This window comes from Peromyscus maniculatus, chromosome 2, assembly GCF_049852395.1.
Source record: "Peromyscus maniculatus bairdii isolate BWxNUB_F1_BW_parent chromosome 2, HU_Pman_BW_mat_3.1, whole genome shotgun sequence".
Classification (NCBI taxonomy): domain Eukaryota; kingdom Metazoa; phylum Chordata; class Mammalia; order Rodentia; family Cricetidae; genus Peromyscus; species Peromyscus maniculatus.
In genome coordinates this window covers 158,113,059-158,141,009 of record NC_134853.1, presented here as the reverse complement: position 1 = coordinate 158,141,009, position 27,951 = coordinate 158,113,059, and the positions used below count along the sequence as shown (strand labels likewise).

The 27,951-nt window shown below is 48.9% G+C and overlaps 1 protein-coding gene across 1 annotated transcript; it reads right to left on the bottom strand.

The window, feature by feature from the left end:
• Positions 1-1,697: 1,697 nt before the first annotated feature.
• Positions 1,698-27,834, bottom strand: Emc1 (ER membrane protein complex subunit 1). The gene is made up of 23 exons (XM_006980913.4): positions 27,684-27,834; positions 26,293-26,417; positions 25,458-25,523; positions 25,152-25,245; positions 23,633-23,761; positions 22,195-22,321; positions 21,366-21,515; positions 20,931-21,098; positions 20,729-20,797; positions 20,181-20,243; positions 19,061-19,183; positions 18,074-18,170; positions 17,675-17,797; positions 15,896-16,095; positions 15,612-15,761; positions 14,737-14,898; positions 13,856-13,975; positions 9,228-9,365; positions 7,854-8,027; positions 7,114-7,324; positions 5,515-5,599; positions 4,399-4,528; positions 1,698-4,264 (listed from the first exon to the last, which is right to left on the bottom strand). Exons 1-23 carry the CDS (start codon positions 27,806-27,808, stop codon positions 4,085-4,087), a joined length of 3,009 nt encoding a protein of 1,002 aa, XP_006980975.4. The 5' UTR covers positions 27,809-27,834; the 3' UTR covers positions 1,698-4,084.
• Positions 27,835-27,951: the final 117 nt, after the last annotated feature.

Genomic DNA, 27,951 nt, shown 5'->3' with positions numbered 1-27,951 from the left:
GTAAAAAACCCAAGAAGATAATCTAAAGTTTTAGAAAGGGACATTGTTGAATGTGGAACTCTTCATGGTCAGAGAACAAGAACAAATCAGCCCGATTATTACTAACTGATGCACTTTTCTGCTAGGATTGGTTGATGACCAGAGGAGATGATTAATTACTTATACCCATTTCCACCCTCAATCTCCTGACTATTGATGAGTGGGTATGTACCCTAAAGATTTAAAGTAGAGCTGACTGATTCTTTTCCATATGTAAAAGTTTAGGTTTGTGATTCCTTTAAGATTCCTTGTAAGATTACCTTTCAAGATAAGTAATAAAGCAATTGGCCCTTTCTTTTGTAACTCCAAAATGCAGCCTGCCAAAAAAAGACCTAACTGAGAAGAAAATCTTGCTTGCCCACATGGTTAATCTATAACAAGTTGCTTGGATATGAATGTATGTGGGTTCTTGGGGTAACTTGTTTTTCATCTGTAATAGGTAAAATGTTTAATCATGTAAGGGATATGGAAAACATGCTGTTTTTTACTGTTTGTTTTGTATTCATTGTAATCTTTCAATTGAAAAACAGAATGTAACCACATTGTAATTTTTATATTGCCTGAAAGATTTTGCTGGGGTATGTAAGCTGTAAGGGAAAGAATAGAGATAGAGTTAGAGAGAGTAAAAATGGACTAGGAGGAAAACATCAAGGAGAGAAGAAAAATAAAGAATAGAAAATGCAAAAAGAAGAATAAAGAAAAGGTCTGAAGGAAACCACCAAGAGAATGTGTGAGTCTTTTACCCTGACCCTCTCAGATAGAAAAGTCTTAGTATATGCTGATACCTTTGGATTCCTTCTGAGCCCTGGTCTGTCTGGAGGCTGGCCCCCAGGCAGCAATAAACCAGCAACCTATTCTGGCCTCCATGGGCACCAGACACACACACAGTGAATTCACATAGATGCAGGGAAAACTCATAAAATAAAAATAAATCTTAAAACACAACAAAACAAAAAGACAAAACAAAAAGCAAAACAAACCAACAAAACATAGCAATGTGATGTCACTTAGCCATCTTACACAAAATTCAAGCCAGTCTATCTCAAAGCTAGGGTAGACTGGGTGAGCACAGTGGTATATGCCTTTAATCCAGGCATATCTCTGTGCATTCCAGGCCCACAGAGTTGCATGGTAAGACCTTGTCACAAAACAAAAACTAAAGCAGAAAAATGTAATGGGCATCACTGTCTCCTCTCTGGTGGCTTTTCACAAAGTCAGCAAGGACAGGGGCCTCTTGTTGGAAGTGTCAGCGCTCACCCCTTAACTAACACCAGCTGGACAATTCACAAATAGAGGAAGCTGGTTACCACCGACAAGGAAGTTGGCGTGTTGCCTTACGCTTACAGAGGCCAGGAGAGGATGTTGGATCTCCTGGTAGTGGAGTACAGGTGCTTGGGAGGCACCCAATGCAGGTACTGAGAACTGAACTTGGGTCCTCTGAAAAAGCAACAGGTACTCTTAACCACTGTGCCATCTCTCCACATATACCCCTCCTTTAAAAAAAAAAAAGACAAGATTTCATATAGCCTAGGCTAATATACAGCTGAGGATGACCAAGTGCACTATTATAGGGGTGTGCCTCCACACGTGACTTTGTTTTTTCCCCCCATTTTAATGCAAAAGTAGCCTCAAAGTGAACTCTGAAGACACAAAACAGCTGAGGGCAGAGCCACTGATCACTGCTTTATTCCAGGGAGCATAGTCAACTGCACTTCTTCCCTTCTTCAAAAAGAACAATCAGTCCCCAAGTTCACAAGCAAGGTAAAACTTAGGATTCTTCTATGTAGCACACAGGAGCCCAGGCAGGAGTGCACACACACCCCACACAGGAGCCCAGGCAGAAGTGCACACACACCCCACACAGGAGCCCAGGCAGGAGTGCACACACACCCCACACACAGAAGCCCAGGCAGGAGTGCACACACACCCCACAGGAGTGCACACACACCCCATACAGAAACCTAGCCACACACCCCACAGGAGTGCATACACACCCCCCACAGGAGTGCATACACACCCCCCACAGGAGTGCATACACACACCCCACAGGAGTGCATACACACCCCCCACAGGAGCCCACACAGGAGTGCACACACACCCCACACAGGAGTGCACACACACCCCACACAGGAGTGCACACACACCCACACAGGAGTGCACCCACACCCACACAGGAGTGCACACACACCCACACAGGAGTGCACACATACCCACACAGGAGTGCACACCCACCCACACAGGAGTGCACACACACCCACACAGGAGTACACACATACCCACACAGGAGTGCACACCCACCCACACAGGAGTGCACACACACCCACACAGGAGTGCACACACACCCACACAGGAGTGCACACATACCCACACAGGAGTGCACACCCACCCACACAGGAGTGCACACACACCCACACAGGAGTGCACACATACCCACACAGGAGTGCACACACACCCACACAGGAGTACACACATACCCCATACAGAAACCTAGCCAGACAGTAGAGCACACACTCCCCACACAGGAGCCCAGCCCTAGTATACATAGCTAGTTCCAGGCCAGACAGGGCTGTATAGTAAGACCACGTCTCAAAAAAATAAAATGAGTAAAAAGGTTGCATGTGTTTGAGGTTGTAACTCAGTAGTAGAAGTAGAGTGTGCGCTAACACATGTGAGGCCCTGGGTTTGAGTCCCAGCATCCTCCTTGCAGGCCCCCCAAAACTTCAATCAGTAAAATTTAAAAACTGCTTAAGAAAAATAACAGGCACACGGCTCACCTTATGGAGAGCTGGGTACAGAGAACCTGCCTAGCATGAGACCCTGGATTCTATCCCTAATGCCACACAGAAAATTATACCAATGAGATTCGAAATTTGCACTCTGCCAACATGGTGGCAAACATCTGTAATGCCAACACCGGAAGGACAGGCAGGAGGGAGCTGCAAGCTTGAGGTCAGCCTGAGCTACAGAGAAAAACTCTTCCTCAGAACAACAGAACAAATCTAAATTAAGAATAAATAAGTTTTCTTTTTTTAACAAAGGCCCCTCTCTCCAATGGGGCCATAGGATGTCTAGTGGGGCCAGCAGGAACAGTGAGATATGGGATGCTGGGATGTCAAAAAATCTCATCAAGGCTCAGATAATTTGGTAGCTTTAAAAAGCTTTAGTGCTAAGCCAGGCATAGTGGCACATGCCTTTAATGCTGGCACTCGGGAGGCAGAGGCAGGCAGATCTCTCAGTTGAGGCCAGCCTGGTCTACAGACTGAATTCCAGGACAGCCAGGGCTACACAGAACTCCTGTCTTGAAAAACCAAAAATATTTAATTTTTTTAAAAAAGGAAAAAGACTTCATCTCTGCTATAGCTCAAGAGACAAGCACAGGCTGTGGGTGAGAAGCCAAATTACTTGGCTTTGGTAGGTCGAATCAAATGGTGGCTCAACCATACGAATGACAGCATGGAACAAAAAGCTTAGTTAAAATCAATTCTGACTCTATGTATGAAACCCTCAACTTCTGTGATTTCAGAGAGAAGCCATGGGGTGGCATCAGTCCTCAGACTATATGTAGCTAAGAACGCCTCTGGCATTGGCCCCACCAGGGTCAGGCAGCCAAATGCACCTTTAAGGCAGAGCAGACCCATCAGGCTTGAAAGCAAGAGACGGAGAACAAGTTGTCAGAGGATTTCTAGTAAGACTAGAGACACAGAAGGCTAACTAAAGTCGATTTAAACAGCCTCCAAAGAGAAAAACCAGAGGTCTCATAAAAGGAAAAAGCAAAAGCAAAAAGGCCCAGAATCTCCATAGATGGACAGATAAAGGAAACAGAGCAGTGGGTCAGATGCATGGAGACGCTCGCTGCGGCGGCTCTCCGTCCCACAAGGACTGCGCGCCACTGGATCCCAGCAGTTCTACAAGAAGGTCATCTTCTTCCCCCAAATTCAGTGAGATGAGAGCCCAGTCCAACTTCACCGATCCACCAATCCACGGCCACAGCTCCTTAGCTGACCCTCTTCCCCGAGGCTCTCCACTCTGGCAGGATGCTCCTGTTTTACCGCCAGGCTCGATTGAGGAGTTTCACCTGTGCCAGCCTCTTTGTAATCATGGTGGCAAACACCAGGCCAAAAAGGACACTGCTGATTAGCACATAGTCATAGTCATCCTTGAGGACATCGAACTGCTTGGACGGGTAAACTCGAGTTTGGTAAATGTCCAAACCGTAGGCCACAACCTGAAAGACAGACAGAATGAGAACTGGGAAAGAAAGGCAGCCAGTGAGTCACCAGCACCTCAGACTCTGTCAGGAAGGAGATGGGATCCTCAAGGCACAAAGCCACACTGCAGATGCCACATGGGGCCACTCACCAAACAAGTGGACTCCAGGCCTGATGGTGCTGTGTAGATGCCTCGCATTCGAGAGACTGTCTGGTTATAGTTTATGAATCGCTCTGCGTGGATCTGGACATCTGGAGAATACGGGATCAGGTTCTCCTCTCTGCAAAACACAGCAGAGGGACAGGGACTCTAAAAACTGCTGTGATGGGATCTCTTTCATGGCTGCCCTTCCTGGGACCTGGGAAGGCTCCAGGACACACATCAAACCTTGAATCTCCTTTGAGGAGTACTTGAGTTAGGTCGTACAAACGCAGCAGCTGAATGAACGGTGAAGGGCTATACTTAGGAGGCTGAGATAGGAGGACTGCCTCAAGTTCAAGGCCAACCTGGGCTAGTGAGCTCCGGTCTCCAGAACCAAACGAAGGAAACCTGGCACTGCACACCAGAGAGGAGTCAGGCCATTTCAAACCAGCATGCTGGACCACTGGCGACTCCTGCTCCTCACACCAGTGAAGTCCTCAGTCCCATTCACCCTCGGAAAGCCTGTCACCTTTCTAGCTCCACCCCTTGCCTGCTCCAAGCCATCCTCCTGTTCCTCCCACTGCCCACTTCTGGGTAGCCCGAAGAGAAAAGACTTCAGAACATAGGGGAGGAGACAGGCCCAGATGGCAGGGAAGGGAAGCGTTCACGCTAATGGTGAACAATCGATGAGCTCCAGGCCTCCTCCCCAGCCTGCCCCTTCCTCACCTTCTTCCTCCCTAGGCCTCTCCACCCTTCACTGCTCCAGGTGTGCGCCCTCATACTCGAGACGGGACTCCAGGGCCTTGGCGATGCTCCCTCTGCCTGGAACAGTCTCCTCAGGTACCACACAGCAGGAGCTACACCAACCACCTTCAGATCACCTTTCCCAAAGGAGTTCCCAGGCCTGCTCTCCAGTTCTCCCCCACACACTCACAGCTGTCCCGTACTCTTCTCCAGTCACTTGGCTTGTTACTTAACGCCAGTTCCCACCGAGACATCAGCTCCAGGAGGTAGAGCTCATGGTCATTTGTGCACCTCAGCCCCCAGCATGGCAGACTGAGGACTAACCTTATCAGCGGGCTTAAGTTCCTGACAGTCAGAACCTTCTGCCCCCAGCTGTCTCACCTGCTTTGTTCTGTCGGGATCTCAGGACGCCGGGGATCCAGCAAGGCCTTGGGGAGGGAAAGGATCGCTCCAGAAGGCAGCCCAACTGCACAGGAAGAAATGAAGGTTCACATTTCCTAATCCTGAATGAGGGCCATAGGTGGCTGTTTGAGCCATCCCTGAAGCACCGCCCCTAGTGAGGTAGCAGGTAGCCTTTACACCTGCCTAGGACCTTGGGGTACATGCCCCTGGGGTGTGGCCACTTGGGGACCCTTAAGACCTGGGATACAAGTACATGGTGCTCTCTTCGCTATCTCCTGGTTTGGAGTTACATAGAAGTTTACAATTAAGAGTTTAAAACAGCCGGGCAGCAGTGGCGCACGCCTTTAATCCCAGCACTTGGGAGGCAGAACTCTCTGTGAGTTCGAGGCCAGCCTGGGCTACAGAGTGAGTTCCAGGAAAGGCACAAAGCTACACAGAGAAATCTTGTCTCGAAAAGCCAAAAAAATAAAAAATAAAAAATAAATGATCTCAGAGTCAGGCATGGTGATGAAACCTTGAATTCCAGCACTTGGAAGGCAGAGAGAGGATCTCAGAGAGGGATTAGAGGCCAGACTGGTCTACATAGTGAGTTCTAGGACAACCAGAGCTATGTCTGTCTCAAAAACAAACAAATCAGGATGCTGGGCATTCAAGAGGTGGAGGCAGGAAGATTAGGAGTTCGAGACTATCTTGGGCCATGTAAGATCCAGTCTCAAACAACAACAAAGAATGACATGGAGAGTCAGACACAGAAGGACAAGTTCCATACTTTCTCTCATACGCAAAAGGACTTAAGTTTCTGTGTGTGTGTGTGTGTGTGTGTGTGTGTGTGTGTGTGTGTGTGTGTGTGCGCGCGCGCCAAGGTCATAAAAAGTAGAAAGAGGACACAAAGAAAAGGACGAGATGGTGGGGGAAAAAGAAAGAGAGCCTAGGGAACTCCACGCTACATGGAAGAAGATGGACTTTGTAGAGGGAGGGAAGAAACCAACAGAGGGGGAAGGGGTGAGTGGGGGAAGGGCATAAATAACAACAAAGACTAATGACACATTATTTTGTATGCTAATCTAAATATATATATAACTAAAACAAATAGACATTAGGGATGGATTTCTGAACTCGAGAAAGCACCAAAGAATGGAAATGGTTCATGAGAATCGAGGACTGAGCAAAAGCCATCAAAGCTGAACTAAGCAAAGAGAAAGAAAGTCTAGTTTCTGCTGGCAGTGCACCCCCACTTCAGTGTGAACTTGTCTCTGCTGGCAGTGCATCCCCACTTCAGTGTGAACCTGTCTCTGCTGGCAGTGCACCCCCACTTCAGTGTGAACCTGTCTCTGCTGGCAGTGCACCCCCACTTCAGTGTGAACCTGTCTCTGCTGGCAGTGCACCCCCACTTCAGTGTGAACCTGTCTCTGCTGGCAGTGCATCCCCACTTCAGTGTGAACCTGTCTCTGCTGGCAGTGCATCCCCACTTCAGTGTGAACCAGTCTCTGCTGGCAGTGCACCCCCACTTCAGTGTGAACCTGTCTCTGCTGGCAGTGCATCCCCACTTCAGTGTGAAGCCCTCCTCCCAACACTCACTGAGCAAGTGCCGGCTGGTGATGCCACGCTCGGTGATGGTAGCCTCCATGGCACTGATGGAGGAGGGGAAGATGTAGGACTGCTGGAGGACCTGAGGCAGCTGGGGACGGTCTAGGGAACTGAAGGCGGTGGCATTATACTGCTCAGTGCCCTCGTAGAGCTCCAGGGCGGTCAGCTCATTGCGCCGAGCCTTAGAGTTCCAGTACTGGTACTGTGGGCAGAAGGGGAGGCAATCTGGGTTTAGTGCCGAATCAACTGAAAAGGAAAGTTGTACTACAGATGCCATTAACAGCAGCTGCAGACCAGAGAGGAAAAGACCCAGTTGTCCCACGCTCTTCTTCCTTGTTGCCATTTTACTAACTTCCATGAAGGCTTTGTCTAGGCTGTCCAATGTTGTCCATGACACAGGAACTGCCCACGTTCTCTGGAGTCATAGTAACAGCAGCCACCCTCTGCGAGCTTATGAGGTGCACTGTTCTGAGCTAGCCTGGAGGAGACTACTACTGTCTTTATTTCACAATGCAACCAAGAGCTCACAAGATTAGTTCAAGGTTCTACAGTCAGGAATGGGAAGAGCAGAGCTCAAGCCCAAGCAGTCAGATCTGACCCCCAGGTCCCACCCCATCTGCTGCTTTTCAGGGAGCTGGGATATTGAGAAAGCTAAGTGGCTGCTGTTTCTGGAAAGAACCTAAGATTCGGGGACCTTCTGGGCTTCTGTGTCCCTGGCAGTGACTCCTTACCACCACCCAGTTCTCTGAATGCACGAGGTGGACGGGGCCCTTGGCCTTCTTCTGCACAGAGGAGTGGACGATGCGGCCAGTGACACCATCAATGAGGAAGATGCCAATAAAGGTGCGCTCATGGTGGACATCCGTGCTCTCTGTCACCACCGCCAGCAGGTTGGGGTTCAGACTCTAGGGAGGGAAACCACAATGACCAACTTTAGGAGCCGTGATAGCATGTCACGGACTTGGATCTCCTGGGAGCCCTGGGGCTGGAGACCGATAAGGAGCTCAGGCACTTGGCAACGGAACCCAGCACTGTGGAGCAGAGCAGCAGCTCCCTAAGTGGTTTCTCAATTCAATGTTTGCTTTAAGTATTCTGAGACTGGGGCCACACTGCATGCCTTGCACGTCCCTTAATCCTCTTCAAAACCTTATGATACAGCCCCCACCCCATGGAGCTCTGAGGACCAAAGCCAGCTGCAAGTGCCTTGTCTGCTGGGCCATCTAGCTCACCACCACCCCTTTCTTTTGAGACACAATGTTACTATGCAGTCTAAGCTGGCCTTAAATTTACAATCCTCCCACCTCAGCCTTCTGAGTAATGGAATTAAAGTGTACCACCGTTCTCTAAGGTAGCTTGTAACCCACAAATCACCTGATGGACTGATTAACCTTTAACCCCAGAAGACTGTAGTCATACCTGTACTATTAATAAAACTAGCATCAAGCAAGGGCCACACAGCAAGCACTGGGAGAAGACGAACAGCTCACATGATGTCCACAACCAGCAGAGGAAGGTATATTTGTTTAGGCTGGGTACATAGCTGGGTGGCAGAGTACTTTTTCTAGCATGCCAGAAGCCTTGAGTACATCTACAGCTCGCGCTGACACACACACACACACACACACACACACACACACACACACACACACACATTTCACAGACATCAATACACAGGAATCAAATAAGTTGACCAGAATTTCACCACTAACTTTCCTTAAAGCCTTTCTTGGGCCAGTGAAATGCCTCGGCAGGTGAAGATACTTGCCACCAAGCCTCCTGTCAACCTGAGTCCAAACACCAGGACCCCCATGGTGGAAGAAGACAGTCAACTCCCACAAGTTGTCCTCTGACCTCCACACATGCCACAGTGCATGCCCCATCCCCACATATACAGAATAATAAGTAGGGCATGTTAGCGCATACCTTTAATCCCAACACTCAGCGGCAGGGTGATCTTTATGAGTTCAAGGGGAGCCTGGTCTATCTACAAAGTGAGTTTCAAGCCAGCCAGGGCTATATGAGACTCTGTCTCATAAAAATAAATCTAAAATTCTACACATCAATAAATAAAAGCCGGCCTTCCTCATTGCCAGGCTGCAGCATACCTTGTAGAGCACACTTCGATCCCCCATCACCCGGCCCTGGGAGTGCACGTGTTCGCTGCTGCGCTTCCCCTTAACCTTGACGACCCGCTGCACTTCTGGGGGAATGGTGAGCTCCCAACTCAGTTCCGTGGTGAGATCCTAGGGAAGAGCAAGAGCACTTGTGAGTGGGAGATAGGCCAGGGCCAGATATGGAGTCAGAGGCGTCCCACGGCTGACCCAGCCTGCAGTGCGGTATCTGAGTCCTGTGGACTAGAAGGACCAGGGACAGACTCGGCTTAGGCTGGATGGATAGATTAGTCAGTGATGTACTTGCTGAGTTGGATTCCCACACCCAGATAAAGGAAGTCTGTTGGTGGCTGCACTTGTAATCCCAGCACGGGGAAGGTGAAGACAGAAGGTCCCCAGGGGTTCACTGGCGAGCCAGCCTAGCCTACTCAGTGAGCTCCACACCAGTGAGAAACTCCACAAAGTTAAACAACAAGGTGGCTGGCACCTGAGAGATGGCATCCAACATTGTCCTCTAGTCACGATACATATGCATACATGTGCACTTACACCTCACACACATGTATACACACACAAAAGCAAGACTTGTAACCAGGCAGGGCTTCACAGTAAGATTTTAACTCAAAGAAAGATACTAGGCCTGGTAAGATGGCTCAGCTGGTAAAGGGGCTTGCCACCAAGCCTGACAACCAGGGTTCGATCCCTGAAACCCACATGATGGAAGGAGAGAAACAATTACTGTAAGGTATGCTCTGAGCTCTGATCTCCACATGAGTGTCATGGCATGTGGGCTCATGCTTGTATACGCATATACACATACATACTTCCCTATACTCATACAGAATAAATAAATGTAATTTTTTAAATTAGAAAACAAGAAAGGGAGGCTGGAGAGATGGCTCAGTTGTTAAGAGCACTGACTGCTCTTTCAAAGGACCCGGGTTCAATTCCCAGCACCACATGGTGGCTCACAACTGTCTGTAACTTCAGTTTTGGGGACCCGACACCCTCACAGACATACATGCAGGCAAAACATCAATGCACATAAAATAAAAATAAATTATTAAAAAAAAAAAAAAGAGGGGCTGGAGTGATGGCTCAGCAGTTAAGAGCACTGGCTGCTCTTTCAAAGGACCTGAGTTCAATTCTCAGCACCCACATGGTAGCTCACTATTGTCTGTAACTCCAGTTCCAAGCAATCAAGTACCCTCTTACATAGTATATAAAGGCAAAACCCTAGCACACGATAGATAGATGGATGGATGGATGGATGGATGATAGATAAAGATAGATAGATAAATCTTTTTCAAAAAAAAAGAAAGAAAATAAGAAAGAAAAACACTAAAGGAGCTGGGAATGGACCTCAATTTATAATCCCAGAACTCAGGAAGTTGAGACAAGAGGATACCATGAGTTCAAGGCCAGCCTGAACTACACAGTAAGATCCTGCCTCAAAATAAACAAATAAATGAGTAGGGTTTCTGAAAAAAATAATGAAGCAGAGCTGGGCCGTTAGTGGTGATGCATATCTTTAATTCCAGCACTCAGGAGGCAGAGGCGGGCGGATGTCTGTGAGTTCGAGGCCAGCCTGGTCTACAGAACAAGTTCTAGGATAGCCTAGTCTACAGAGCGAGTTCCAGGGCAGTCAGGGCTGTTAGACAGAAAAACTCTGTCTCAAAAAAATTAAAAAAGAGAGACAAAGAAAGGGAGGAAGGGAGGGAGGGAGAGAGGGAGGGAGGGAGGTCTAAGCAGAAAAGACATTAAGTGAAAATGCAAATAAGTAAAATAAATATAGATCTGTTCTCTTTGAGAAAGACATAATTTTATGAGACATGTAGATGCATGTGTCCATACAGCTATGCAGCACACAGCAAACAGCTGGCAAGGATAGCTGGGAATGGGATACAGGGATGTGTATATTTGCTCAGGGGATCTTTTTACTTTCTTTCTTTTTTTTTAGATAGGGTCTCTCTTCATATGCTGGCTGTCTCGGAACTCACTATGTAGTCCTGGTTATTTTACATATGTGGGTGTTTTGCCTGCATATATGTTTGTGCAGCACAGGAGGTCAGAAGATTGTTAGATTCCCCTGGGGCTGGAGTCACATGTTGCCATGAGGGTGCAGGGGAACAAACCCAGGTCTGCTGTACGAGTAGCCAGTGTTCTTCGCCACTGAGCCATGTCTCTGGCCCCTCTAATATTTTTAATAAAAATGTTATTAATAGGGGCTGGAGAAATGGTTCAGTGTGGTGGTATTGTATTCCCCAAAATATTGTGTACCCTAATAAACTTATCTGGGGTCAGAGACAGAACAGCCGTTAGATACAGAGGCTAGAAAATGGTGGCACTCACGCCTTTAATCCTAGCATTCCAGAGGCAGAAATATGGATCTCTGTAAGTTCAAGGCCACATTGGAAACAGCCAGGCATGGTGACACATGCCTTTAATCCCAGAAAGTGAGCCTTTAATCCCAGGAAGCGAGGGCAGAAAGCAGAAAGGTATATAAGGTGTGAAAACCAGAAACTAGGCTGGTTAAGCATTTAAGCTTTTAGGAAGCAGTTCAGCTGAGATTCATTTGGATAAGGACTCAGTGGCTTCCAGTCTGAGGAAACAGGATCAGTTGAGGAACTGGTGAGGTGAGTTAGCTGTGGCTTGTTCTGCTTCTCTGATCTTCCAGCATTCACCCCAATAACTGGCCTCAGGTTTGTTTTTTTGTTTGTTTGTTTTTGGTTTTTCGAGACAGGGTTTCTCTGTGTAGCTTTTGCGCCTTTCCTAGAACTCACTCTGTAGCCCAGGCTGACCTCGAACTCACAGAGATCCGCCTGCCTCTGCCTCCCAAGTGCTGGGATTACAGGCGTGCGCCACCACCGCCCGGCAGGTTTGTTTTTATTAATAAGACCTTTTAAGATTCGTGCTACAGTTCAGTGGCAAACCACTATCTGAAGCAAAAGCACTGGTTGCTCTTCCAGAGGACCCAGGTTCAGCTCCTAACACCCATATCAGAAGGCTCACAGTAGTGTGACTCCAACTCCCAGGGGCTCAGCATTCTCTTCTTACATCCACTGGCACCTACACGCATGCCCTTACATGAACACATATACACATAATTAAAACTAACAGCAGAGATGTAGAGGTGGCTCCATGGGTGAGAGCACTAGTTGTTCTTCTAGAGGACCTGGGTTCATTTCTGAGCACCCACATGGCAGCTCAATAGTCTGAACTCCTATCACAAGGGATCTAATAACCTCTTCTGGCCTCTAAGGGAACCAGGCATGCAGGTGACACACAGACATATATGTATGCAAAGAAAATAATAAAAATAAAACTTAGTTTCTCAGGCTATGTCATGATCTTATTTTTTTACATCTATTTATTATTTGTGTATTTATTTGTTTGTTTGTTTGTTTGTGTATGCATGTAGAGGTCAGAGAACCACCTGTGAACGTTAGTTTTCTCCTTCCAGCATGTGGGTTTGAGAGACAACACTTAGATTGTCAAGCTTTGCAGTGAGTGCCTTTCCCTGTTACCTCACCATCTTACTTCATAGACATGAAAACAGGGCTGCAGACATAGTATGTGCCGGATTACAAAGCCAGCAAGCAATGAAACTGAAGTACTAATCCCAGCAGCTGAGTCTAAGCTGCTGATTGCTGTTCTTGCTTTACCTCTCAAGACATTTAAAGGACAGAAGAGGAAGGCTCTCTGGTGACCAAACACCACCCAAAGTTCCCTCTAGGTAGGCCCTGCTACCAAGGCCAGCCTACTGTGAACTTCAGAGCCAGCATGCATGGATACTGGGAAGGGCTGAACCCCTTTAGAGCCAACTGACCCATTTCTGGAAAGAGAGTCCAAAGCAACACTCTGTTGAAATTTGCTTTTGTATAAACGCTCAACTCAACCCTCACCCGCGGCCCCTGCCTCCATCCTCAGAGCAGCATGACGCACCCTTTCTGGGCTTCAGGATCTCTATATAGGACACCACTATGCACTGCTCTACCCAAAGCACTGAGGACTAAGTCCACCACAAAGTACCTGCCCACCCAGTGTTGGGGGATATTCAACCATACTGTGAACCCCAAGTTCGTATTTGTGTTAATTAAATAAAATTAACCTTGGGTCAGGAGGCTGAGTTAGCAACTAGTTGACAGAAAGTAATCCTAGAGCATCAGAGGGCATCTGGAAGTAGTAGGGAGGGGTTTGGAGTATCAAGGCTTTGTTTGGCAGAGGGGAAGGAAGCTCTCTTTCAGAAACAACAGCAAGGAAAGGTTAGCTAGGCTTCACCCCAGTCTTTGAATCTCGAGCTTTATTTATAAATAAAACAATAGAGATTTAGGTGAAGCTACCTTTAGCCTCAATGGCCAAGCCAGTGCCTGTGGGAACAGAATTCCCACCAGGCTGCAGCCTGAGCAGCCGGGCAGCTGCCAGAGAAGCAGGCCAATAACTGCAGAGTGGCAATTGCTGGCTAAAACAGCAGCAGATTAAGGCTCAGCCACCGTGCCAAAATTAAAACAACACCCATATGAACAAATGGGAGCCTTTGAATCGGGCATCAGGCCACTGTGGCCAAACCACAGGAAAGAGCCACAGTGCCTCACAAGGACAGCCAGCTGCTTCTTCCCTACCTTCCGAAGCCGATATCCACTGAGCCGCCCCTGCTCTGCATCCACCAAGTAGAAGAAGATGGAGGGAGCAAGTTCATGTAGCTGTCGCAAGACATTCCGAGTAGCTGGAAAAGCTGTGACCTTGAAAAACCCAGATAGCCCAGCAGTGTTACACACAAGTTCAGAAACCTTGAAGCCCATTTCTCAAGAGCCATTAGTGCTTGCCTACTAAAGAAAGCTCTAAGCATGAAACAGTGAACCATAAAACCAGTCACTGGATCTATTTAAGGCTTAAATAAGGCTCTGTTAAGAACCTCAGTGTTGCTGGGTGGTGGTGGTGGCACATGCCTTTGATCCCAGCACTTAGGAGGCAGAGGCATGAGGATCTCTGTGAGTTCAAGGACAGCCTGGTCTATAGAGTGAATTCTAGGACAGCCAGAGCCACACAGAGAAACCCTGTCTCAAAAACCAAACACCAAAAACCAAAAGCCAAACAATCAAAAGAACTTCAGAGTTAGAGGCTGGAGAGTTAGCTCAGTAGTTAAGAGCATGGACTGTTCTTCTGAGGCCATGGGTTAAATTCTCAGAACGCATATCAGGGGACTTACAACCACCTATAATTCCAGCTCCAGGGGGATTTGATGCTTCCAGCCTCTACAGATACCTGCACTGATGTGCACAAACACATAAATCAACTCATAAAAAAAGAAAAAAGACTGGCCAGGTGTAGTGGTGTGCCCCTTATGAACCTAGGTGCTCACCAGGGCAGTCATGTTGCTGAGGGTGGCCTGATGACAAACATGTGCTGTGTAGTGTGTGGCCACTTCTGTCCCAGTGCATGTCTGACACCCACCCCATACCCAGCTCCACACAGAAGACCCCATCCCCCCAAGACAAAGCACCTTGTATTCATCATCCACCAACAGCAGCACCTTGGCGTAGTCTTGATCCATGACTGGGAGAAGCAAGGACTGCAAGATGGGGCGCTTCAGCACTGGGGGAGCCACCTGGCTCCACTTGCCAAAAATGGGGTTGAAGACAAACAGAGAGCTCATTCCTGTTTCCTACAATGGGCAGAGAACAGTCAGATTCCAACACAGAAGGAGCAACATCCTACAGGTGACCCTGGGATGCTGAGGACCACGAGGAACTCCCTGCTTCCTGCCATCTTAGTGGAAAGTAAACCCTTGACCAAAGATGACTGGTCCCCTAGGCTGATGTAAAAAGGGAAAGGCCTAGACTGATTCTGTCTCCAACTCTAGCTAAGAAAGAGCAAATCAAAGTCAAGACCAGGCCAAGGTAGTAGTACACACCTTTAATCCTAGCCCTTCAGATCTCTGCAAGTTCCAGGCCAGCTTGGTCTATATAGCTAGTTTCAGGCCAGCCAGAGCTACACAGTGAGACCCTCTCCCCCAAAAAAACAAGTCAAGCATAATTCAGCAATCTCATGATTGCTGGATTCAAAAAAGGATCTACCAAACCCGACCTCACAATATAGCTAGAATGAATCCATTCAAATTCTAAAGGCAGAAATCACAATAGTTTTGTGTCCCATTTGCTCTCATAGAAACAGCCACTTAGCTCACGGGGACAGCCTCACTGTGAAGGGAAAGCACCAGCTGAAGGAGGACTGGGTTCCCAGCCAGTTCCACATCAGAGCTGGATGGTTCCTCCACCGAGGCCAGAAAACGGCAGGAACAAGACCTCAAACCCAAGAGCTTCTCATAGAATGCCCAAGGCAACACATGGTGGCTCCAGTCAGCATGCCTGGCCTCACCTTGTCCTTCACCAGCAGCGTGCACTGAGGCGGGTGGGGAAAATGAGCAGTAGTCCTCTGGACCATCAGCTTAAAGGAGGAGTCTGGCTTAACATTGGGCAGATACTGTTTCCACAGGATGGTGCCAGAGCTGCTCTCAATGCCAAAGAGCTGGAAGAAAACAAATACGTGACTCACAGCTAGAAAGAAACGAAGAATTGACTCAATCCTTGCAAACTGGAACACAGCAATTCTGCTGCCTGTGCCTGCACCTGGCGTTTGCTTTCTAGGGCTCACATGCTCACCTTGCCTGAGGCTGTTACCATCACCATCATCTTCTGCAAGTTGAACTCATCTCTGGCCAATGTGTCAATGTTGATCTCATTCTTAATCTGGCTTCGGGGCTTCCGAGCATCGTAGAACATTTTCCAGAGGTGGGAAGTCCAGGCTTGGAGCAGGATGAGCTGAGATGACAGACGTTTCAGGAACATGCCCAGCAAGCCGTCTGGTGTTGGGGAAGAGGGGAGGCACTCCCATCAGACTAGGAGTCCAGCAAGAAGATGTGTGCTTTCTCAGGAGGGACCTCTCCCTCTCCTGTAGAACCTTCCAGTCATTCACACTCAGGCCACGGGTTCAAGGGGCAGTCTGTGTATGATGCCAGCGGTCCCACACTCTGGTACAGCCATGCACAAGCTTCCAAAACCTCCTTCCCTGGCCTTAGGACTTCACCTGCCTAGAATCTTGTAATAGGAGACCGAGAGGCAAGGAATCAGCCATGCAGGATGTAGCCATGCTGGGAAGACCAGGGAAAGGCATCTTGGTGCCACAACAAAGCCAAAGAAGTATGGGTCTCAGGTGCAGTGGGACCAAGTGCATGCATGAATGGTGCTTCCATCTCCCACTGCTTCATTCTACTTTGTTAACCTGCTCCCAGCATCCCTTCCTGCACCTATTCCTAAGGCTATCATTCTCCTTTGCCCCGACTCCATTGGTGAGGCCTCTCCCTGAAAGTGTCCTCCAACAGAGATGTGACAGGTGCATGATACCATGGTAAGGAGGAGGGTCTTGGGAGTCTGACAGGCTCGAAATGAAATCCAGGCTCTAACCCCTACTGTTGTGTGACCCTGAAAAATGTGCTTAACCTTTGTGCCTTTGGTCCGTCATCTATTAAATGGCATGCAACTCAGAGGCCTGTTACAAAGAACAGATCCTATGACATCTACTTGGGATTGTGTATGGCACCTGGTGCATGGGCAGTGCTCCTTGAGAGTATTATTTTAGCAGGGCAGTGGTGGCACATGCCTTTAAATCCCAGCACTCAGGAGAGAGAAACAGGTGGGTCTCTGTGAGTATTCTCTTTGCTCATCTCTTTTCTACCAACCTCAACTCAAGGAGAGGCAGAGAAGCAAGTCACAGGCAGAGCAGTCCACACATACACGGTGTGTGTCTCACTGATGCAAGTCAAAAAAACAATGAGCCACAGGCTAGCCATGTGGGCAAGCAAGGCGCAACAGGCAGCAAGAAGAGGATTTACCTTGAATCGCTGGGTCCAGCAGCAGAAATAGATAGTAAAGTCCAGTTAATTCTCAGCTTAAGAAAACGTACAAAACCTAGCGGCGTACCTCACCCAGAAGCCCTCAACAGCTGCCTACTAGATAACTGGCTGAATAGATTGGGGGGAGGGGGGGGCTGACCTGGACTGGAGAGGAATGAACCAAGTTTATCAGATGACCAACAGTGGAGCCATTGCTGACTCAGAGAACACAGGGCTATGCCCAGTCAGGCATCTCTAGGCACACGTGGCTGTTGCAGTTGAGACAACGGGTGGAAGTGTCTGACATGGAGCCTGACAATTTTTAGGTCCTGGCCAAAGGCATTCACAACTAACTATAAAGTGAAGACATTTTTGTCTCAGGATCACTCACTAGAGGGACTCGGTGAAACTGTAGCTGCATAAACCACTGATGCACTGAAAACTAGCCATGGGACTCCTTCAAAACATCAGGCTGAATCAGAAGCCAGGAGCACAGTGAGGTTCATAAGCCCAGCTAACCCTCCCTGGAGCAGCCTCCCTGGGTTCATACCTGCCTTCTTGCCAAATTCTCCTTCCAGTTCAGCCTGTGCCCCAGTCAGGGGCAGGTCCACCATCTCCAGGCACACCACTTCAGCCAGGGACTCCTCTCGGCTCCACAACACCACCTTTCCAGCTACAGGAAACCAGTTTGCAATAGCTCAGTCTGGCTCCCTAGCCCTGAGAAGACTCTTAGAGGGGGTTCAGAATTCCAGTCTTATGTAAAAGATCTCATGAGGCTGGGGTCAAAAGTCAAATGAGGAGTATTCTATATCACATTTCATGCCCCTAGGAACTGAGAAAATTCTCAGGGTACACCAAGCCTCCCCCCCCCCACACACACACACACCTCTCCCACACATGACTGGAATTCAGAGCAGGCAGAAACACAAATGGCTTATGGGGCACTCACCTAGCTGCTGTAGGAACAGCTGCAGATGGTCCTGTGTCTGTACCAAGGCCCGGTAGCCCACCGAGTCATCCTTCTTCAAGAACACCTGGATGTACAGCTATAAACCGAACAGTAAGAAGCCAAATGGCTCCAAGGCATCGGACCCCAAAGTTCAAAGGGTTGGGAGTCAGCTGAGGTCCAGGTCATGGCATGATGTGATGTCTAGACAATACAGTGATCATCTGGACACCAGCAAGAGAGCACACATTCTTCAGAGTCAACAGAGCAATGAGCTGAGCTCTCTCATCTGTCCACAAAGGGCAGTACTTGACGGGACTGTCATCCCTTCATGCCTCAGTTGCACCCCACAAGGTGAGCAGGAGGCCAGGCCAGAACCAGCCCAGAAGCTGAGGGACACAATTCAATATCCCCAGAAGAACACTGGGTAAGACAAGTACATACGGGGAGTCAGTCTGGGGTCTGAGCCCCAGCAACATGTCTTGCTAGCTCCATGACTCAAAATGCCCTGGGCCACCATTCACAAACCAGGTCAGTAAAGACCAATCCACAAGACTGCCAAGATGGCCTCTGGATTACTGCATAAACAAAAAGGGCCTCGTGCACACTGACAGCCGGGCAGAACAGCAGCAGTAGGCCGGAGAGTCAGAGAACTGGCTGCTCTTTCACAAGGCCCAGGCTCAATTCCCAGCACCCACACGGAAGCTCACAACTATCTGTAACTCCAGTACCAGGGATCAAATGTCCCATGTACTCATGCGGTGCACACACATACAGGCAAGCAAAGCACTCATGCACATAATGATAAATAAATCTCAACAGCAGCAGCAGCAGTCTCCACTTTGCTGTAATTTATAACCAGGCAGTGGCTCTGGAGGAACTAGGAGTCTTGTTCTGAAAGCCCTGATCCAGGGCCACAGCTATGGCCCGGCCCCAAGGAGACGAAGCCCACAGAACAGGGTGAGAAGGCCAAGGTTGTCTGTCGCCTACCCGCTCAGGACGAGTGCCCTTCTGCTCCAGACTGAAGGAAATGGTAGTGTCCAGCAGCCGGCGACCTGTCTCCACTAAGTAGAGGTTAATGGTGTAGGTTTGGTTGAAGCAAGCCAGAGGGTCCTAGAGGTACACACAACACAGGTCAACAATAAACTCCCTATAGTGTGTCTAAAGACAGTGCAAATCCCCTAGAGAAGGGACTAGGCCGGGAGGGAAACATGCCTAAGAAAGTAAAGAGCCAAATCCCACGGCAGAAACAAGGTTTCTGACTGAATAAATGACATTACAGCTCCAGTGTGCACTCCAGGGGGAGCCCGAAGCCGCGTGTGGCAGCACACGGATTTAATCACAACACTCGAGACAGAGTCAGGGGGGTGGATTTCTGAGTTCAGGGTTAACCTGATCTGCAAAGAAAGTTCCAGCATAACCAGGGTTACACAGAGAAACACTATCTCAAAAGACAAAATAGAAAATAAGAAAGTCATCGGAGCAAGATTCAGGATAGCCAGGATTGTTACACAGAGAAAGCCTGTGTCGGAGGAAAAAAAAAAGCCAGCTGCGTATAACTACTATGTGCGTACAATGACCGTGTACATCTCAGAAGACAGTGTGTACAACGGCCGTGTACATCTCGGAAGACAGTGTGCACAACGGCCGTGTACATCTCGGAAGGAAGACAGTGTGTACAACAACCGTGTACAAGGAGGCAGAGAGTTCCCAGATTGGCGTTGACTGTGGATGAGGAAAGAAGGGAAAAGCTCCAGATATGAGGCCACAACCAAGACCTGTGCCTCCTGTCAGTGCCTTTAGTGCCAACAAGTGCACCACAGAATGCCACCTGGCTCTGCCAGCTGTGGAGACCCCAGATGAATGGGGAAGCCAAGGCTCAGAGAAGGAAATGAGGAGGACAGATCCCAGGAGTCTGCCTCCTCATCTTGCCATGAGAAAGGACAAGACATGCTACTTAACTGACAGTACTTAGACCCTTCCTGAAGCTGGGAACTCAAGGGGACCTGCTAGCCTCAGTTGATCTTGGCTTCCTTGGGTGGCCTCCTGGGTCCCCAGGTCTGCCACTTCACCCAGGAACACACCCTGCCCGCCCAATGCCATACGCTACCTGTGCCTTAGATGTCTCAGGAAAGCTGGCCGGATTCCCATCCCCAGCACTGCCAGGTTTTTGCTAGAGGAAAGAGACATGAGGACACTCAACCAAGGGTTACTCCCAGATGCTTCTTTTTTTTTAAAGTTTATTTATTATGTATACAGTGTTCTGCCTGCATATATGCCTGCACACCAGAAGAGGGCACCAGATCTCATTACAGATGGTTGTGAGCCACCATGTGGTTGCTGGGAATTGAACTCAGGACCTCTGGAAGGGCAGCCAGTGCCCTTAACCACTGAGCCATTTTTCCAGTCCAGAAGGCAAGTCTTATCTCTGGTGCCCCACTCCCACAAGCCCAGCGGCCCTTAACAGTCTGCATGGAGAGTAGGGTGGCCACACTGGGACCCCATTCCTACTGAGAAAGAGACCGTATGGAAAGAGAACTCATCTCTCTGCAGCCTCCCACCCCTGTGAACAGGTGGGTGTACCCCGACTTCTGACTGTAAGGGTTCCCAGCAGAGATGAAGAAGTCCCAGGTGCTAGCTGTCATGCATGGTACTCACTTCAGTTCGACAGGTCATGACTGCAGCCACTGTCTTCTCTCCGGTGGTGGCGAAGCTCACGAGAGTGGCCTGTAAGGAATGTCAGGTATCAGCTCCCAGACAATGGGATTTAAGGCAATGTGTCCCAGTTCAAAGTCCTGCCTCCTCCCAGCTTTGTCCTGGAAGACCTTCTGGTCCTGGCAAGCACACTGCCTGCAGTTACCTGGGGGAAGTTTTTGAGCAGAGTCACGGCACCGTGGTCGTAGTGCAGCAGAGCGTAGTGGCCTGGGGACAACTGTAGGAAGAACTGGGCCCGAGAAGGAGCCACTGGGCTGGGCTGCGTGGGTAGCACTCGGGGCTGGAATCCACTTCCAAACTCTAAGTCAGGAGACTGGGGGCAGCAGGAAGAAAGGTGAGATGCTTGCCCCCTCCCAGGCCATCAGACCAGGATCCTCTGCTATGCTTTGCCAGGGAGCAGTACTAAACCAGGGTAAACAGCTCCAAAGACCATGGTCTGTACTCCGACAACAGCTCAGCCAGAGGCCTAACCTCTCCCCATGGCTGTCACAGCTCAGGAAAGCAGCAGCAACATCATAGGCAATCATGCCAGCTCCCTCCGCCCCAAAGGGACATCTCGGACCACGAGAGAACCTCGCACCTGCAGGGGGATCTGCTGCAGTTCCCACTCCGTCTCCAGGGCCAAAGTGTGGAGGGAATGTGAGCTGGAGTCAGGGCACACCAGGACAGCCTCGTCGACTACACCACAGGCCCCAGTGAGATGCTGCAGCCATGGAGTCCAAACCCTGACCTGTGGAGACATTTCATAACACACTCATGAAGATCATTAAGGTCCCTCTCAGCAAATCAACAGAATTGCTACTAGAATCCCACAGAGGATCAGAAGCTCAAAATGCATGGCTGGCTGGGCGGTGGTGGTACACGCCTTTAATCTCAGCACTTGGGAGGCAGAAGCAGGTGGATCTATGTGAGTTGGAAGCCAGCCTGGTCTACAAAATGAGTTCTAAGACAGCTAGGGCTACATAGGACCATGTCTAAAAAAATAAATAAATAAATTTAAAAAAAGGGGGGGGGGCTGGTTCCAAAGAGGCTCTTCCTGTCCTCACCCACCTCCATCAACCTCCAAACCAGAAGTACTCAGGGGTTTCTTTTTGGTCACTGGGAAAATACACCCAATAACAGTAAATGCCTGATGGTCAGATGTGGCTTCTTGTAATCATTTCATATTCACCTTAGAAGAACTTAGAGAGACAGTGCCTAGATCTGAGTAGCTTCTCAGCCAGCCCAGAAGAACACCGTGTAGTAACAGAGTGCTTTAACCACATGCTGAGGACAAGTCAGCAGCAACAGACGAGCATCAGGAACACAAGCGGCTTTTGCAGCTGCCCTGCCAAGTTCCTTGGGCCCCCATGCAAAGAAGGTCTCTACCAACTCCTTCCCTCCCACCAGGAGCCAGCTGCCCTCTGTACCTGTTGAACAATCTCTCCATCCTCCACGTTAAACTTGACGATGTTCACATGGCTGAAGGGAACGATGCCAAGGGCCCACACCACCCCGGAGCCGTAGGAATACACCATCTGGTAATGGATGCTGTCACTAAGAAAGGAAAGAGAGAGCCCGGCGGTGGTGGTGCATGCCTTTAATCCTAGCACTCGGAAGGCAGAGGCAGGCGGATCTCTGTGAGTTCGAGGCCAGCCTGGGCTACAGAGCGAGTTCCAGAACAGGCTCCAAAGCTACACAGAGAAACCCTGTCTCGAAAAAACCAAAAAAGAAAGAAAGGGAAGAGAGGACAGGACCACCAACTTAGCCCTTAGACTTGAGCTTTCCCAGGGGCTTCCAAAACCAAGCTGCCATTTCCTAGTGAGACACCACAAACCCCCAGGTAGTTTGCTTGGCTCACACAGTCTTTGCTTCTAGGTTCTTTGCTGTTGCTGTTTGCAGGGCTAGGGTCAAATCCAGGGCCTCTTGACCGCTAGGCAAGTGCTCCACTACTCGGCTCCACCCCTAGCCTTGCTTCTGTCCTTAATTTGAATTGCTCATCAACATTTCAAACTGATATCACATACACTGACCAGACTGCCAGCTTTTCCTATGTGACAGATGTGGCATGCCTACATGTATGTGGGGCAGCACACCAGTTGTCTGACTAAGGCTGTGGAGGTAAGCCACCTGGTTCCCCTGTGATTCCCCTGTAGGCCCCATTAGGTAGGCCAGACTCAGGGAGGTTCTGTTCTTGGTCCTCTAGGCTATTGACTCTTTGGCATTTTTTGTTTGTTTGTTTGTTTGTTTGTTTGTTTTTCTTGCACCACCATGCTCAGCTAGCAACGTGGTTCTTTTTTCAGCAAGACTAAGAATCAAATGCAAGACCTTGTGCATGCCAGGTAGGCTCTCTACCACTGGTCTGGTCCATGTCTCCACCTTAACTTTAGCAACTTAACTTTTGATCCCTGCCCTAAACTTTTTGGAAATAGTTGCAAGAGGCTGAAGCCAATTCTTGCCTGACCCTCTAGCCGCCCTGTTCCTTCCTAGCTTTCATGCTTCCAATCCCCAGGACCTCTGGAAATCCCTTCGAGCCTCCCTCAGCCCCTCCCTGTCATTCTGACTCTTAGCATGAAGAAAGAATCAGAATAGGGTGAAGTAGCAGTCGAAAGGCCCAGAGCGCTGTGTGTGTGTGAGCAGGAGCAGCCGCCTATGTGGCAGCTCTAGTGCCCCAGTTTGAATCTTCTCTGCCCTACCAAGTACACCCCAAGTATGTAGCCACGGCCTTTCCACTCAGGCCCACGTGCAAGAGTATACACTCCCATGTGATGCCAACAGGAGGGCACTTGGCCAAGCACCCTCAAGGAGATGGAGAGTGTTGTAGGGATCATGACAAGATAGTCATCATTTGGGAGGAGACTGCCTTACCTTTCTGGGAGATGTTCCACCCACTTCAGGTGCCCACTGGAGAGGTGATGGAGGGTGAGAGTTGTCTTCTTCAGAACTGCAATGTACCTCACTGACTCCTGCAGGCCCACCAGCCCAAGTGCCTGGAAACTAAGCACGGGTATGAGTGAGGGCCTTCAGCTAGAGTGGCTGGCCCCACTACTGCGGCTGCTGCTTGCTGGATCAGAAAACAAATACACCTGGATGCCAGTGCTTGTTCTGTCTAATCTTGCCTCTACCAATTGGAGAATCTGCCTTGCCTAAGAACCATTCAGGCACACTGCCCTCAAGGCCCCAAATCTTCTTTGAGTTACCTCTCTCTTTCCCTGGGATTTCACAGGACTCAGGAAATGCTATCACTGTTAGGTTTATGACCATGTCCACAACTGGGCAAGAACTCGATGTCAGGGCTGTCTCACATGGACAGTGTTCTCATCACCTGGGATCTACCAAGTGCTAGTAACCAGTGAACTGTTATCGTCCCATGTGCAAGCTAAAGCCAACAAGCACACAGATTAATCTCAGCAAAGATAAGGCAGTGGTCCAAGCTGTTCAATAACAGAGAACTAAAATATGGAGTTTCAAGCATGAAACAGCTCTGCAATCCCAGCCCTTACAAGGCAGAGGCAGGAGTGTCAGAAGGTCAAGGCCGGGACTGTCAAGATGGCTTGGCAGGTATAGGCACTTGCTAAGCAAGGCTGACAACCCAAGTTCAATCCCCAGAACCCACTCAGAGGTAGAGAGAAATGACTCCACAAAGTTTTTCACTGACCTCTACATGTGCACTACGGCATGCACATCTTCCCCACACATCACCCAGACAGACAGACAGACAGACAGACACACACACACACACACACACACACACACAAGTCAGCCTCATCAGCATAGCTACTTTGAGGGCAGCTTGGGCTACATGAGACCTGTCTCAAAGCAAACAAACATAAGGAAAATGGAAAGCTTTGTATTATGTTCTTTTACCTTGAACACAGCACTCAAAGCTCATATATTATGGTAAGATTGGGACTGTGTTCAAGAACAGAATAAACATTGTATCTAGTACAGAACTGTTCATCTAATAGTTGCTCAATTAACAAAATCCATCCAATTCATAGCTAATCCCATTTGTTAATAACATAGAAATCTCAGTAATAAACACATATGTGCTACAACAAGTAAATCAAGAATGGGCATCTAAGCCAGATGTGGGTGTGGGTGTGTGTATGTGTGTGTGTGTGTGGCGGGGGTGGGGGTGGGTGTTGGTTGTCTAACACCCTCTCCTGGCCTCCACTGGTACTGCACGCATGTGGTCCATAAATATACAAGCAGGCAAAATACCCATACACATAAGAAAAATTTTTTTTCAAAAACAATAGGCATCTGATGTGCTATACCTCTTCAGTGGTCCCCAAGGAAGGGAAAAAAAAAAGCCCAAAGGGCCAGAGTTGTTGTCTATGCAGATCCCTTCACTCAGCCACAATGAAGCACACTTCTGGCCTACCTGCCACTGTCCAGAGTGATCTCCCAGTTCAGGCCCCCAATGTTAGTCTCCCAAGAACGCATGATTCGCCCTCCATTGGATACAGTGATTGCATCTGGAAAGGACAAAGACCACTGTCATTTCCCACACTTCCTCTGTTGTCTCGTAAGAGCCACGTGCCATGACCCCCCCCCCCCAGCTCATGGATGCAAACAGGCATGAAGCAGGTACCTGCCCTTCTCTGTAGAAGCCCCCTTCTCCTTTCCCCATCAGACCCTAAACAAAGCAAAGAATCAAGCAATGGGAAATGGGGGGACCTCTGCTTACCTTGTCCATGGACCAACATGGCATCCACAGCACCTTCTGCTGTGCCCTTGTCAACATGGCGCCACACTGAGAGATAAGAGAGTCAGGTGTTGCTGTGAGTGACTGTGACCCAACGAGACTAAGAAGGCACTAAGATCTTCATTTGCATAGCATTACCTAACTTTAATTAGGAAGCAGGGACACTACTGAGTGCTATGACCTAGACCACTCACTGGAGAGGGAGGAGGGAGGGGTTCAAGAGGAATTGCTTTTCCCATCTGGGCTCTCTGCCCCTCTGGTCCACTACCACCCCATGAAACATATAAAGGAACAACAATAAGATAAAATCTGGTTGGAGATGGCTCAGCGGTTAAGAGCACTGGCTGCTCTTCCAGAAGACCTGGTTCAATTCCCAACACCCACATGGCAGCTCACAACTGTCTGTAACCCCAGTTCCAGAAGATTCAACACCCTCACACAGACATACATGCAGGTCAAATACCAATACACATAAAATAAAAATTAAAACAAAAAAATTAACAAAATCTACCCAATTCGTAAGAAAAAAGTTTATGAATTCTCTTTTCACAATCTAAATTCCTACAAACAATCCCAGCAGCAGGAATAACTACATGGCAGTCATCTAAGCCTTTTATTGCAAAACAGGATAGAATGTAGCTTTTGCAGTGTTATCTTATTAAGGACCTTTAGGATTGAGGACATTACAAAGGCCAGTGACACAAATATACATCTTGAAAGATGAAGGAAGGAAGAGAGAAAGAAAAGAAGATGGTAAGCCGTAGGGCAGTCGGACTGACTTCAGGCAGCTTCCCTCCAGGCCCCACAGCTCACTCACAGATCTCTCCAGTACGAGAATTTAATGCTGCAATCACATTCTTCTCTGTGGCCACAACCAACTTCTTGGATCCAGGGGAAAATTCCAAGGAGGCGAACTTGAGCTTCCCAACATACTGTTGTCTCCTGAGGAAGGGTGCAGGGGAACATCAGGGCAAAGCCATCACCACAAAGAGAAAAATGGCTGGGCTCACACTAGCACATCTCCCTCATCACATACAAGAAATGCGTGCAAATGAAGAGCTCTGACCATACCCAAGATTTCTGTGCAATGCACTCAGAAGCAAAGGCGATAGGAAAGAATTACCACCAAAGAGATGAGAGACAGTAACAGTCTTCCAGCTGAGTGTAACACCCATTACTCAAGCAACATCCCAGAGAGTCCTAAACCTAATTAACTTTTAGCTGCACCAAACAGACTTCCAGGTACATAAGCTGCAAAGAAAAATACTGCTATCTTAGAGCACACTGGGCAAACATGGCATTTAGACTGCATCTCTCATTTAGACCATTGTGTTGTTTAGTTTGTTTTACATGAGCTAAATTGGTAGTAGAGTCAAGTTTAGACTCAGTCATTTCTATGTGTATTTTCATGTGACTTTATTCTGCGTGTAGCCACCAAACAAACCTACCAAGTGTGTAAGGCAAATGTTATTGCCTTCATTTTACAGATGCGGAAACCAAAGGCCAGAAAGTCCAGGGCCCAAAATGAAGACCTTTTAAAAATACTATTGTTCAGCTGTATGTCAATTTCCCCAGGAGCATGCAACAGTCAAGCAGCCAAATATTCCTTCAAACTGAAGCAAGCATGGCCGGAAGGAAGAGGTGAGTGAATGAATGCCTGGCTGATAAGTTTGGAGAGGACACTGTGCCCAGAGCGTCCCTCAGAGGGTAAAAAGAGAACTCACTTCAGAACCTCTAAGGCAGGAGGGCTAAGAGAGAACAGCTAGTTTCCAGGAGGATGAACTTTCACTGGGGGCTAGTGACCTCTGACACCCAGGAGATCACGACCCTGACAGCCCCAGAATCGGACAGGAATGGAGGGAATCCGTGACCTCTGACCAAAACCCTAAAGCATGCCTGGATGGCAGGCTGGCTCCACGGCAGGGCAATCTGCCCAGTCATACACGGGTCGGCTCAAGAGTTCCCTGGGTGCTTAATTGAATGGTCTTGGGTCGACGTCTTCAAACTCTTCGTATCTGAAGAAGGGACGCTCACGTTTTCATTCTGCACAGGGTGCCGCACTCATTCATTCACCTCTCCCTTAAAGGCCTGCCTGGAAGTTACAAACTCGGTCCTTGCCCCATGGCAATCTCCCTCCTGCTAATAGGAGGGAGACAGATGCTGGGAAAGCAGACACCTGCTTCCTGGAGAAGCGTCACCCATACGCACCAGTCAAACTTGCCCACTTGGTCTTCGTAGACCGCGGCCGCAGGGAGAAGCAGCGTAGCCCAGAGCCAGAACCCGGACGCCACAGCGGCCGCCATGGTTGAAGCCCAAGCGCCGCCCGCCGCCATCCCGGCATGCACTGGGCCTCAAGCCCCTCCCCGCGGCGAGCTATAGAGCGGAGGCGGTGCGCGAGGCACTTGGAGCGCTCAGGGCTCGGGAGCCGCCGGGATTGGAGGGACTGGAGGGACTGGAGGGATCTGGAACCTGGGCC